The 15116-nt window shown below is 36.7% G+C and overlaps 1 protein-coding gene across 1 annotated transcript in view; it reads left to right on the forward strand.

Moving 5' to 3' along the window:
- The window catches only part of DZANK1 (double zinc ribbon and ankyrin repeat domains 1), a 41507-nt gene that overhangs the window by 22753 nt on the left and 3638 nt on the right, over positions 1 to 15116 (forward strand). Inside the window, exon 7 of the mRNA XM_081322411.1 lies at positions 3209 to 3428. Coding sequence (XP_081178537.1) covers positions 3209 to 3428 — 220 coding nt within the window. The remainder of the gene's footprint in view (positions 1 to 3208; positions 3429 to 15116) is intronic.

Here is a 15116-nt window from a genome sequence, read left to right on the forward strand (position 1 = left end):
TAGTAATAGTTTTGCTTCCTTCTATGTGTTTGCAGATCCGTTCTTTCATTATTTTTTCCAGGATCTTACTAAGTAGTGATGTCAGGCTGATTGATCTGTAATTTTCTGGATCCTTTTTTTTCATTTTTGAAGATGGAAATCACATCAGTTCTTTTCCAATCTTCTGGTGGTTCCCTGGTGCTGCAGGATCTTTGAAAAATATGATTCTGTGGTTCAAGATCATATCTGCTAGCTCCTTTAGATCTTTGGGAAGAACTGGTGATTTGAACTTGTCTAGGGGGATGAATGTTGTCTTAATGTTTTCTTGCCTATTTTGACTTTTATTTCCAGTCTGTCATTTATGGTTCTGCTTTGGTACATTGGACAATTTTTTTCCCCTTTTGTGTGAAGATAGGTGCAAGGAATGAATTAAACAGTTCTGCTTTCTCCTTGTTGCCTATCACTTCCTTGCCATCTTCTCCCATTGGTGGACTAATTATTTCCTTGATTTTTAATATGTTGAAAGAAACTTTTTAAAAATTATTTTTGATATTTGTTGCAAGTCTTACTTCATTCTAAGCCTTAGCTTTTCTGACTTCATCTTTGCAAATTTGGACTATTTGTTGGTATTCTGCCTTAGTTATATGTCCCTCTTTTCATTTTTTGTACTTATCCTTTTTGTCTTTTAATTTATCAGAGTTCTTTGTACAAACATACTGGTTTGTTCTTGGACTTCTTGTTTTTTTTTCAGTGGTATTGAGCTGGACTGGTCTTTTATAATCATATTTTTCAGAGTTTCTCAAGCTTCTTGAGTTGTTTTTCTCTTTAAGATTTTAATCCATGGAACCCTTCCCAAGATCCCTCAAGGTTTGTTGAAATCAGCTTTTTTAAAGCCCAAGACACTGGTTTGATTATGTTCTATTGCTTGTGTTGAATTATTTTGAATTCCAATATGTCATGGTCACTCTCCCACAAAGTTCCTGCAACTTCAATCCCTCTATCACTTCTTCCCTATTACTAAGAATTAGATGCAGTATAACTGTCCTTCCTCTACCTTTTGGATGACAAAGTTGTCAACTAAGTTGGTCAGGAACTTGATCTCCCACTTAATGCAGTTTATCTCTCAGTTGATGTCAGAGACGTTCCCCATTACTACTGTGGTGTGTTTCCTACATATATTTGTTAAATCTTCCCCAACAAGATTCTAATCTTTTTACTTTAATTTTAGAAAAGATTTGGATTTCTTAAAACAATAGATCTCTTCAAAAGATGTTTAAGACAGAGAAAGTACATATGGATCTTTTAGTACCAAATATATATGTTCTCACTTCTATCACAAATGAAGGCAAATATATGTGTTCTAGAATAATGTTGCAGGATCCAATCTGAGTCGCTCACTGGGATGAGAGTTTTAATCTTTTTTTTTTATTGAAAAGTTTTAAAATACAGTTTTCCCTTAAGAAACCCCCCTTCCCCCTCCCTGCTCCCCCCCTACCTCCCCCCAACCTCTCTCCCTCCCCCCCTCAAGAGTTTTAATCTTGAGAGGTTTATTCTTCCAAGCTTTTGGACTCATGATGGAGTGAGAGAGAGAGGTTCTCTGAGGATGGGCTCTAGCATGAAAGCTTGGAAGACTATAAACCTCTGATCCCGGTGATCGACTCAGATTGGATCTCAGTTCTATGTTGGTTCATCCACTTTTTTTTTTCAAATAGAGGCAAAATGAAATGTATTATCTGGAAAGAGAAAAGGTTATAGCATTTTAAAATCAGGTTTCTTATCTGAGGCCATTTATAGATTTGATCATGTGCTTAATATATATTTTAATAATATAACAGCACTCTTTCAAATACTTGGTACTTTATTAAAAACATTAATATTAGTAGAACATAGATGTACAAAATCTTGGCGAAGGTATAGGAAATAGGTTTTGAGAGAGACATTACAAAATAAATAGAAATGAATATGGAAAAACTCATAAATTTTGTGCCATACTTATACATTGCTTTAGGACTTTAGTATGAAATATTTTAAGGGATATGTAAGATTAATAATTGTGATATAAAATTAGACTGTTTGTTCTGAATTCAGAATTCTTCAGGATCTCTAAAAGATCACAGGACTGGGAAAGGAACAATCACTGATGAATGATTTGGAAAGCTACTGTCACATGTATCAGAGGTTTTCCAAGTTTTTCAGGCCATGGAACCTGTTAGGTTTTTTTTTTTAAAGAAAAATTCCTGAAACCTGTTCTGCCTGTTTTTGAGACACATAGAATGATGAGTTGTCATGAGCACAAACCCCCTGTGGGAACTGGGGGGGCTTCTGTTGTACTTTAGAAAAATTACCATGGATATTCCTGTTTGAATTACTCAACCCCACCCTCACCCTCCAACTTTCACAGAACTCAAGTTCTTGGAATTCAATGTGAACAAACCTGATGTACTTAGGTTAGATTCATTTACGCCACACGTGTCAAACCCATGACGTCATGTGACGTCACGTGACGTATTGGAACTTTCCCCCATTACCGGCAATGGGGTAGGCACAATTTCCTCGTGATGAGTTCGGCCCACGGGCCGGCAGTTTGACACACCTGATTTACACCATTCTATCATTCAGTGCCTGCATATAGGGTATTTAAACTCTATTAGTGTCAGCCACTGACCCAACACCACCATGTCTGTTTTTATTGCCATCTAATATCATCTGGATGCTCTACATTTATATATAAACTGTCAGTGAACTATCAGTACATCATACTGGCAGATGTAAGAAGATAGCTCTGTTTCCTAAAAAATTAGAATCATAGGACTGGAGGTCTAGTTCAACCCACTGCTGAAGGCAGGAGTGTTACACCATCACAGTCAAATGGTTGTCCGGTCTATTTTTGAAAACGTTCAATGATGGAACACCCACATCATCAGAAGGCCAGCTGTTCCATTAATTAATTGCTCTTGCTGTCAGAAACGTCCACCCATACTTCTTGTCCTGTCCTCTGGCACTCTAGAGAAAATGTCAAGCCATTCAAGTACTGGAAGACAATTATCACTCCCCACCCCACCCCACCCCGCCTATCCTACTCTTTGATAGGCTAGACATGTCCATTCATCATACAATTTAGCCTCCAAGCCCTTTATCATCTTTGTTGCTTGTTTGTTTTTGTTTGTTAATTTTTGTTTAGGGAAAATGTATTAGTGGGATTCTTATATTATTTGAATTATCTTAACAGAATATCAACTTTCAAATCAAACAACGATCAAGTATTTCATTGCCAATCTCAAGACCTGACACTGAAGAGAAAAAAGACCAAGGAACTCAGACTGTTGGATTGTTCTACCCATCTCACAAATATCTAGAGAAGAAAGAAAGTGAGGCATTCTTGCAAAAGGAGAAGCAGATTAAGACAAATAATCACAAATCTCTGCTCACAGCTATCAGCCCTGGAAGAGGTATGAAAAAAGCTGATTAAAAATGAAACTCAACAGATAGGTTTAAGGTTTTCCATCTTTCTGCATTATGTCCTTTTTATTATTTATTTATTTAACTTTTATGTTACCCACCTCTCCTACAGAGTGGCTTTGGGCCACTTACAAGTTATTCCTGTTCAGTTCCTGGATTCTTGAATTACCATTTTTATATATATATACAGATTTCATTCTTTTTCTTGCCTGCCATTGACTTCCTTTCTTTATTGTAATTTTGTTTTTAATTGTAACAGTTTCTTCTACCCATCTTCTAAAGTCAGCCCATCATTTCACTTTTCATCTTTCTCTATTCTGCCTTGAAGAAGAAGACTGATCAGAATGAATATAAACTGCAGGCTACTCCATATGTTAATGAAAACTGGTCAGTATAGGACAAGCTTTCCTAACAAAATATAGAAATTGTGTCACTGTACATGCATATATATGCACTGAAATTAATTTCAAAATTATCTTTCTTTTTTTAAAAAAAATACAGTAGAATGAAGCCTAAAGCTAATTATTCAGCCAAGGAATGAGGCCAAGAAATCAGAAAACATAAAGGGAGAATTAAAAACTAGGGCAGGGACTCAAAATTTGTAAAATTCCAATGGGCCAGTAAATGGTACTATTCAAATGTCAGATATTTTTACACTAACGTGTGGAATACGGGAAATAAACAGGAAGAACTAGAAACTGCTAGCTTAGGAAGATAAATCTGCTGTTGATAAGCTTCACTAAAACATGATCAGGAATTCTTTTGATTGACACGCAGCCCTGGAAGACTATAATTTATTCAGTAAAAAAAATACAACAAAAAGAATAACAGAACAGAGTAACAGATTAACAGAGTTGGAAGGGACCTTGGAAGTCTTCTAGTCCAACACCTGCTCAAGCAGGAGACCTTATACCAAAGAAATGGCTCTCCAATCTCTTCTTAAAACCCTCCAGTGATGGAGCACCCACAACTTCCAGAGGCTAACTGTTCACTGATTAATTATTCTCACTGACAGGAATTTTTTTTCCTTAATTCTAGGTTGGATCTCTCTTTGATAAACTTCCACCAGTTATTTCTTATCCTGCCCTCAGGAGAATAGTTTGATCGTCTCTTCTCCGTGACTTTTTCTTTTTAGGTGTGCCTCAGTTTTAAACAATATAGTTTTGAACTTTTTTTCTTTTTGACATATCTCTAATTAATCATCTGGTTAAACACTGATTTATTTCATACCCCCTTGCTGGACCATGAACTTTTTACTTTTTTTTACTGCTTTGCTTTAGAGTTATGAAACCGTTTCCTTTTTGCCATATAGAAACTGACTATGGGAACCGACTTTCTCCTTGAAAGTGACCTGATTTGATTTATATTTACATTGGATTTCTACTGCAAGGATTTTGTATTTTACTAGTTCTTAAAAAAATGCTGCTTTAGTTTTGGGCCTTTTTTCTTTCTCTCTCTAAAGAGATGGGAACTTTCCCTTTCTTTTCTATTTCCTCTCTATTGTGGGAAATATTATCTTAATTTTTCTTGCATCCATTTTGTTATAGAATTCTATTTTTGTCCTTCAGACGAATTGCCTACATTTTGCTGCAAAGAAATTTGTATTATATTAAAAATGGAAACAACAATAAACCCAGATCAACTTAATGTTAAAGCCTTATTGAAAGCCTTCCGTGAGGGGGGGAGAGTGCTTTTTTAATTTATAAGCTCTGAATGAAAATTTAGATAAAATGTTTGATGATTTAACAACAGTCATAAATCAACCTAAGGATGATACTCAGATACAGGTAATAGCGGCTAAATAAAACTTGCAACTGAGTGGATTGGAAGTCAGTTTGTTGCTGTTAGAACTGAAGGAGGAGCTAACTGGAGAAGGCTGAAAGGGGCATGAATTTAAAAGCTTCAATATTGTAATATGGATCAGTGATGAACTGGGCATTCTTAAGAAAACTGATGGAGATTGTGGAATAGACTTATTATATTCAATCAGAAGACAACTGTTAAGAGAAATTATAATTCAACTTGTACAAAAACCTTCTGAACAACAAATGCTGCAGAGATATTTATAATAGAAATCTATGGGGAATGAGATGCAATTGTTTGGAAAGATCCCAGTTATAATTCTAAGGAAAAGTTTCATTATTAAGAATCAATCAAAGATTGACTTCCGGTTTTGCACCGTAGCAACACAGTCAAGGGATTGTGGTGCTCCGCATCCCAAAGCTGGCTTCACCCTGGGAGGGGACCCTAAATGGATCTAAAGCCACCCCAGAGAGACAATGAAGGAGGGGGCCCCTGTTGATCATGGAAAGACTGCAGTCCATTTGATCCAGGGAAAGCCCTCCAACCCAACAGGAGAAAGGCTAGCTAAACTGCGGTGACTAGTCCAAAAGCACCAAGAACAACTGTGAACAGTGTGTTTGGAATTGGGTGAGAATATCAATCTTCTCTATTTTGAAACTGATTTCCTGGGAAAAATCCCCAAGAAGCAAAAAATCCTCCAAAAGTGAGAAGGAAGGTGATTATAACCCCACTCCTCCATAGATGGAAGCAGCGATTTAATTTTTATTAAATCAGAAATACATTGAAATGGATTAGTGTGATATAAAGCTACAATCTGAATAAAACTGAAAACTATGGACATTGTTAAGATTTTTGATTTGAAAGCATATTGATGAAATTATAAGAAAATATTTTTTTTCATTTTGGAGGTTGGAAAATAAGTAGGTACTGACATTGAGTGGTGGATCAGAGTATAGCTGCACTGTCTCAGAAATTGGCAAGATGCCCAGAAACAGAGCACAATTTGTTCCTTTGATCTACAGTGACTCTTAGCTAAATAGAGAACAGCTGAGAATAGAGGAAAGAAAATACACTCGGCTATCTATCACAGAATGAGAAATACAATTGTTATAAAAACTGCTGACCTTCTTGGATTATAAACACTTACTGAGCTGTGATATTTAAGTTTAAGAATTGTTTGCAGAAAGAAAACTCTTGACTTTTTGGCTATGCTTCTAGGGGGGAAATTACTGGATTGTTTTTAAGTGGTTGAATATTTTGGACTGTTCATAAAGATAAGAACTATATAAGACTATGGTGTTTGGAACTTAAGACTGATTGGTTTGATGAAAATGGAGGTTGCATACACAACTAAAAGTAGTAGGAAACCACACTCAATATTCCTTTCTAAAATCCCCAGTCTGGAATATCAGAGATCTGCAGGAGTAATACTTCAAGACAAGACAAATATCTTCCAGGAGGAAATGCATGCTATAACTAATTCAAATGACAATTGTTTCAAATCATGATGAAATTAAAAATAATTTTAATGCTATAAATGAGCACATCTTTGACCTAAACTCAGAATTAAAAAACTCTCATAAAATGATGACAAAGAATGAACAAATAAATCAGATAATAGAACAAAAACCAGAGGAAAGTAATTTAAAGATGGAGGCGACAAATGAAGAAAATCACAGCTTAACACAGACAAAGAAAAATCTGCAAGATTCTGCTATAATATTGGAAATGGAAAAGGATAAGAAAGATTTGATAAAATAGACTATAGTGCTGTCAGGAGAACCACTAGAGTTTGGGAGACAAAAAATGAAAAGAGGAATTGAGGGAGAAGGAAAGTGAAAGCTTCCTAACGAATATAAATGAGCAAAACTCCCTCAAAAACACTTCACTCAATTTGTCTTTCCCATTTTTAACAACACTTATAAAAATACAGGAAGAACCCCCTGCCAAGCTGAACACACTGATTCAGAAACCTGCTTGGCAAAAGAAGAAGGTGAGAACTAGATTCAAAACAGATGATTTGACCTACCAGATGGAGTACTATATGATTAAACACTTGTTAAAAGAATAGTTAAATTTTGGATATGAATGTGTTCTATAGTAAGAGAGATGTGATTTATAAGTAGTATAGTATTTTTTTATGATATGGGAAATGTAAAAATAATGGGATGATTTAAATGAGCAAAATGTTTCAGATATTCAAATTTAATCAATCTGGAGAAAATTATAACTGACAAGAAATGTTCTGAATTCTGAAGAGAAATTAAGCTTAAATAAGAATAGGCAAGAGCCAGACTCAAGAGAGACAATTTGACCTAGTAGATGGAGTACTATATGACCAAATACTTGTTTGAATATGGTTAAAAGAATAGTTAAATTTTCGATATGAATGGGTTCTATAGTAAGAGAGATGTGATTTATAAGTAGTATAGTATTTTTTTATGATATTGGAAATGTAAAAATAACAGGATGATTTAAATGTACGAAATGTTTTGGATATTTAAATGTAATCAATTTTGAGAAAATTATAATTGACAAGAAATGTTTTGAATACTGAGGGGAAACTAAGCCTAAATAAGAATTTTGAAAACAGGACATATAGTGATTCACATAAGATGATTTTTTGCAAATACAACTGTAAAATAAGCTGATTAGAAAAGACGCTACATACTGATGTTAGTTATTCACATAAAACACTTGAAAAATGTTTATATAGTTATTCACATAAAACACTTGAAAAATGTTTATATTCAACTTTGTATGTATTGAAAGTACTAAGAGCTATATTTGCTCAATGTTGGTAAAAGGAGAATATTATTGGAAGAAGAGAGGATCAAGGAAAGCTATTTCTAGATAGTATGTTGATTATGAAATCATAGAAATTAACTATTTATTATTTATTTTTATTTATTATTTAAATTTATATACCGCCCTATTCCTGTAGGAATCAGGGCGGTTTACAGGGAAAATTAGAAAACATAGCATACAAAAATTAAAATCAATTAAAACTATTAATTAAATTCCAGTCCCTGAAATTAAAACTAAAACCCAATTAAATTAAATTAAATTAAAATTAAAACCCCTCAGTCTGGGCCAAACAGCTCGAAGAGCCAAGTTTTCAAGTCCCGGCGAAATGAGCGAAGGTCAGGGGCAGTCCTGAGTTCCGTGGGAAGTTGGTTCCATAGGGCCGGTGCACCCACAGAGAACGCCCTTCCCCTGGGAATAACCCGCTGGCATTCCTTAACCGGCGGTACCGAGAAGGCCCTCCCTGTGGGAGCGCACAGGACGATGGGAAGTTAATGCCAGCAGTAGGTGTTCCCTTAGATATTCCGGACCCAAGCCATTTAGGGCTTTATAGGTCATTACCAGCACCTTGAATCTCACCCGGAGGGCAACCGGAAGCCAATGCAGCTCACGGAGAAGAGGTGTTACACGGGAATATCGGGAAACTCCCATAACAACTCACGCGGCTGCATTCTGCACCAGTTGAAGCCTCCGAGTGGTCCTCAAGGGCAGCCCCATGTAGAGAGTGTTGCAGTAGTCTAGCCGGGAAGTCACGAGCGCATGGGTGACTGTGCGTAGGGCATCTCGGTCCAGATAGGGCCGCAACTGGCGCACCAGACGAAGCTGGGCAAAAGCCCCCCTAGTTACGGCTCCTATATGGTCTTCAAAGTTGAGCCATGAATCCAAGAGGACGCCCAAGTTGCGAACTATTATTGATTGTTGTTAAATTTATGAACCCAGACAACACGTTGTTTACCAAGTACTAAAGATTGTTATTGTAAAAAAATCAATTAAATATATTAATAATAAAAAAAGAATAAATTGAAGATTGATCCTGGACAGATCAGAGATAATGACTGCAGTGGTTTATGGTAGATTTGAAGCCATTGTGGACTTTCGCATGTGAAATACAGTAATAGATTATTAATAGAGAGAACTGAAGTTTAGATTTGTTTTTTTATTGAAAAGTTTTAAAATACATTTTATCTTTAACAATCCCCCCCTCCCCCTCCCCTACCTATCCCTCCCTCCCCCTCCCCCCCTTTCCCCCTTCCCCCCCCCCCGACTTCCCAGAGCTAAGTACAGGGTATAAAAACAAAGAACAATCATAAACATCCATATGCTACCAACAATAAATTCTTAAATCTATCACTCTCTAGCTCATATAAAATAACTACAAGCAATATTAATATTACATATAAAAAAAAGAAAAAAGAAAAAAGAAAGGAAGACTTATTCAAATGCTAAGTGAAACTTTTTAGTCCCGTATTTCTTCTGAATATATTCAATCCATTTTTCCCACTCCATAATATAACGTTCTTGCGAATGATCTTTCAAATAAGCCGAAATCTTTGCCATTTCTGCCAGGTCAGAAACCTTTAAAGTCCATTCTTCTATAGTCGGCAGTTCCTCCTTCTTCCAATACTGACCTATTAAAAGTCTTGCTGCTGTAACTAAGTTTAACATCAACTTAGTGTCCACCACAGTAGCATCTGTAATTATACCCAACAAAAAGAATTGCGGACAAAACTTTATCTTTTGCTTGAAGATCTTCTGCATATTCCACCAAATTTTTATCCAAAAAGCCTTGACCTTTTTACAAGTCCACCATATGTGAAAATATGTTGCATCTTCACCACCACACCTCCAGCATTTTGGCTGATAATTCGGATACATACTTGCAAGCTTTTTAGGATCTAAATGCCATCTATAAAACATTTTATAAAAGTTCTCTCTTAAGTTTTGAGCTTGTGTAAATTTTACGTTCCTCACCCAGATCTTTTCCCACGTATCCATTGTAATAACTTCTTGGATGTTCTGGGCCCATTTTATCATACAGTCTTTAACCAGTTCTGTTTCTGAATCAATTTCTACCAATGCAAGATATATCCGTTTGATATGTGCTGGACCCTGATTTCTAATTTGCTTTATCAAATTTTCATCAGTCATTGCAAAACCAGTTTTCTGATCTTCTTTCCACCTGGCCCGTAACTGAGTATATTGAAACCAGGTTTGAACAATCTTCTCATCTCGCAAGAAATTATACGATTTTAAACACCATACACTTCTTTCCAAGCTTAAAATCTCCTTATACGTAGTCACGTCATGTTTGAAACCAACATTTATATTTTCTATTGCGTGTTTTGGAATTGCCCATAATGGTATCTTACAGTCTAACTTGTATCTATACTTCTTCCAAACTCTCAACAATGCCTGTCTTAAAATATGCACTTTAAACACATTATCTACCTTCTTATCATACAACAAATACGCATGCCAGCCAAATAACAAGTCATGGCCCTCAAGATTTAATAATCTCTCTTGCGTCAAATTAATCCAATCACTTATCCCTGCTAACGCAGCAGCTTCATAATATAATTTAAGATTGGGCATTTTAAGACCACCTCTTTCACGAATATCCTGCATAATCTTAAGTTTAACTCGTGGCCTTTTCCCTGCCCAAACAAATTTATTGATACCCCGTTGCCATTCTTCCAAATTAGAATCTTTCTTAAGAACCGGTATCATTTGAAATAAGAATAAAAATTTAGGCAGGACATTCATTTTCACTGCTGCGATTCTTCCCAACAAAGACAATTGCAGTTTTTCCCAACTCTCCATTTCTTTTTGAATTTTACCCCATAGTTTTTCATAGTTATTTTTATATAACTTTGTATTAGAGGGTGACAAAAACACCCCCAAATATTTGACCCTTTTAGCAATCTCAAATCCAGTTAATCCTTCTAAAAGAGCCTTTTGCGATACTGTCATATTTTTGGCCAGAATTTTAGTTTTTTGTGCATTAACTTTAAATCCAGAAACCCTCCCATATTGCATTACTGTATTATCTCCATCAGGTCCACAACAGAATTTTCTGGCTGGGTCACTGTAACAACCAGATCGTCTGCGAACGCCCTCAATCTATAATCCTGATCTCTAATTTGAATACCCTTAATTTTTTCTGAGTTCCGAATTTTTATCAATAATATCTCCAATGTTAAAACAAATAATAAAGGTGATAACGGACACCCTTGTCTTGTGCCCTTCTCAATATTACATGCTTCAGTCAAACTATTGTTAACTATTATTCGGGCAGTTTGTTTTTGATATAATGCCCTAATTGGTTGCAAAAATTTATCCCCAAAATTCATTTTATCTAAAACTTTCATCAAAAATTGCCAATTCAATTGATCAAAAGCTTTTTCAGCATCTAAGAAAATTAGCGCCGCAGGGATCTGGTTGTTCCTTTCCAAAAACTCTAACACATCAACTATATGCCTCACATTATTTTTCATTTGCCTACCACTAATAAACCCAGTTTGATCCCCATGAATCACCTGTTGCAGAACCCTCATCAATCTGTTAGCCAACACCTTAGCAAATATTTTATAATCTGTATTTAGAAGTGATATCGGTCTATAATTTTTAACTTGAGTAGCATCTTGATCTTCCTTCGGAATCAAAGAGATAAAAGCAGTTCTCCAAGACGGAGGCACCTTTCCCCCTCTCTGAATTGTCTGAAACAGTTCCTTTAACGGCTTTATCAACTCCATTTGTAATTTTTTATAGTAAACCGCAGTCAAACCATCCGTACCTGGCGCTTTACCCAACTTCAATTCCTTAATTGCTATAAGAATTTCTTCTTCTGTTATCAACTGGTTAATCTCCTCTTTTTGTGCTTGCGTAAGAACCGGGATGCTAGCATTCTCCAAATATACATCAATATCTTTTTCATTAATCTTTTCCTTAGCATATAATTTAGAATAAAAATCCACAAAGGCTTCCTTAATAAGATCCTGTTGGAACACAACCTTTCCCTTATGTTCAATTTTATCTATATTAGAAGCCCTTTGCTTCTTCCTTAATCTATAAGCTAGCCATCTACCTGGCTTATTAGCATTGCAAAAAGTATTATGCCTAGCAAACCGCAAGTTGGTTGCCACTTGATCAGCCATCAATTTATCGAATTGTCCTCTTAATAGCTTAATAACTTCCTTAGTCTTCACATCCGATGGGTTCAAAATTAAGACCTTTTCTTTTTCCCTAATTTCACTCTCCAGTTCTTTCTTTCTGGCTTCCAAAGTACGTCTGTATTTATTATTCATATATATCAACACCCCTCTCATGTAGGCCTTGCTAGCATCCCAAACCATGTCCATAGAAGTATCCTTATTCATATTAATTTCAAAAAAATCCTTCATCCGCTGTTTACATTCTTCCACATTTCTCTGATTTCTAAACAAATTCTCATTTACGCGCCACGAGCGCCTATCCCTATTGTCCTTATTGATCTCTAACCAAACTGGACTGTGATCCGAAATAGTCCTTGCACAAATCTTTACCTTCTTAATCCTAGAAAAAAAATCATTAGTCAGCAAAATAAAATCAATCCTAGAAAAAGATTGATGTCTGTCAGAAAAAAAAGTATAATCCTTTTCACGTAGGTGTATGTCACGCCAGATATCTCTCAACTCCAAGTCGTCCTTCATTTCAAAAAAAGATTTAGGCAATTTAGCATGACTCGGAGCACGCTTAAAAGAACCCGCCTTGTCCATCTGTACATCCAATACACCATTCCAGTCCCCCATAAAAATAAACGATTTATAATCCAATTGAGTAAGCTTTGTATGAAGTGAACTAAAAAAATCAGCTTGTTGTTGATTAGGAGCATACAGTCCAACTAAAAGCGTTTTTTTACCTTCTAACAACAAATCTATCATGACATATCTTCCTTGCTTATCTGCTTCAATTAATTCCGCTGTTAAAGTACTTTTAACGTAGACAACCACTCCATTTTTCTTATTCATCGCAGAAGCAACAAATTGCGTGCCCAACCTTGAGTTCGATAAATACTTTTGGTCCATAACCCTAATATGCGTTTCTTGCAAACATATAACATCAATCTTAAATTGTTTTAAATATTGAAAAACTTTCTTTCTCTTCTGTGGTGAGTTTAATCCATTGACATTCCAGGTTAGAAATTTAGTCGCCATGCGTGGCATCCCGAAGCTTTTGAAGCACATCTTTAATAGCCCCTATATTTTCTTTGGGCCGCGCTCCTCCCACAGCTTCACTATAAGTACGCTTTGAAAGTTCCATAAACTTCTGCTGGTCTTGCTCTTGTACTTGTCTTGCTCGTTTTACAGCGGCGCGCGTCAACCTCTGCTCTCCAGCAGCCACCAATGAAGCTGTAGTTTGATCCCCTCCAGCACCATTCACCTCTGTCTGTCCACCTTCAGCCTCTTGAGGTTTTCCCTCTCCAGATCCCTTTGCTGCTTCCAGGAGTGATAGAGGGGTTGCTTTTAAAACATTGTTGTAAAAATCACGCGCCTGAATCACAGTAACCAGACGATATCTTTTACCTTCGTGCATCACCACCAGTCCAACTGGAATCTCCCATCTAAACTTAATATCACGTTGCTTAAGTTCCTGTACGAGAAATGCAAAATCCTTCCTTCTCCTTAAAATCTTTGGAGGAATTTCTTTTAGAACCAGCACTTCTTGCTCAGCAACCACAACTTTAGTATCATAAGCAGCTTGAATAACTTCATCTCTAGTTGCTCTCTTTGTAAAATAGACCACCACATCTCTAGGTAACTTCCTCCGCCTTGCAATCCATGAATTTACACGAAAAACTTTATCCATACATCCCTCTATTTCAGATGCTGGCTGGCCCAATACTGCTTCCAAAGCCTCAGAAATCAGCTGCTTTAGGTCTTCTTTAGGATTCTCTTTTAAGCCCCTGATTCTTATAGCATACTGCATCTGGTGATACTGGACAAGACTCAATTCTCCGTCCATTTTGTCCCTTAAATTTTCATTCTCCAGTACCTTTACTTCTAATATAATATTCTTTTGACTAAGATCCTCCATTTTTTCTTCCAAACATTGCACACATTCAGCCACGCTTTCCACTGTAGACAAGATGTCTACCCTCATTGCACTAAACTTCTCGTTAAGCTTCTCTTCCATCCTCTCCTCCAATTTCTCCATTTTCTCCTCCAACTTTGCCATCTTATCATCCAGCATTTCTGACATTACCTGGGATTGCCTTGCAAAGGCGTCTTGTAAGTCCTTAAGCGTCAATGCCACAGGAGGTGCAGGAGGAAGCAGAGCTTGCAACGATGTCTGTTGCACCGGGGAAGTTCCCGCACTCCGAAGAACTTTAGAGGAAGATTTAGCCGCCATCTTTCTTCACTTTCACTTGTTGCGCACTTTCACTTTAAGTTTATAAAGTCCATTAAGCTAGAGAGTAAGAATAAAAGTCTTCTTCACCTGAACCTCCTGTACCGCTCTGCCTGCTCCTTTTACTCCAAAGTCTTTCCTTCTGGCAGGGGTGGTCGCAAACGCCTGGCTCCGCTCCAAAAATCCCGGAGCAGAGACGCTAAACAGCTGGGAGCAACCCAGGCTACGGGGGAGTTCAATCCTTCAGCCGCCCAAGCTTTCAGCTCAGGCGGCCCCGGAGAACTCAACCCCTACCTGGGGCCTCACCCCCTCCTCTTCTCCCGAGGAGGGGGCTTCAAATCCACCTAAACAGCTGATCGGCGCTGTTTTAGGTGGAAAAACTCAGCTGTGAAGCGGACAGCCCGAAACGGCTATCTTCGGTGCCGCGCCGCCACCGGAAGTCCAAGTTTAGATTTGTTGTTTGGTTTACCTGTTCATTGTTTTTTATATAGTAAATAGTAGGTGAAATTAGCTGGCTAAATAGAGCTGTAGAAGTTTATAAATTGTATACTGTTTTGCAAGGAGGGGAACTATTATTGTTGAAATAATCAGTATTCAACTACAGGGGACAATATATGTGTATGTTGCTTTTCATGCATATTTTTGACTTGTTTAGTTTTTGCTTTGTTATTTTTTCTCTTTTTGAA

The sequence above is a fragment of the Vipera berus genome, assembly GCF_964194415.1.
Source record: "Vipera berus genome assembly, chromosome: 3".
Classification (NCBI taxonomy): domain Eukaryota; kingdom Metazoa; phylum Chordata; class Lepidosauria; order Squamata; family Viperidae; genus Vipera; species Vipera berus.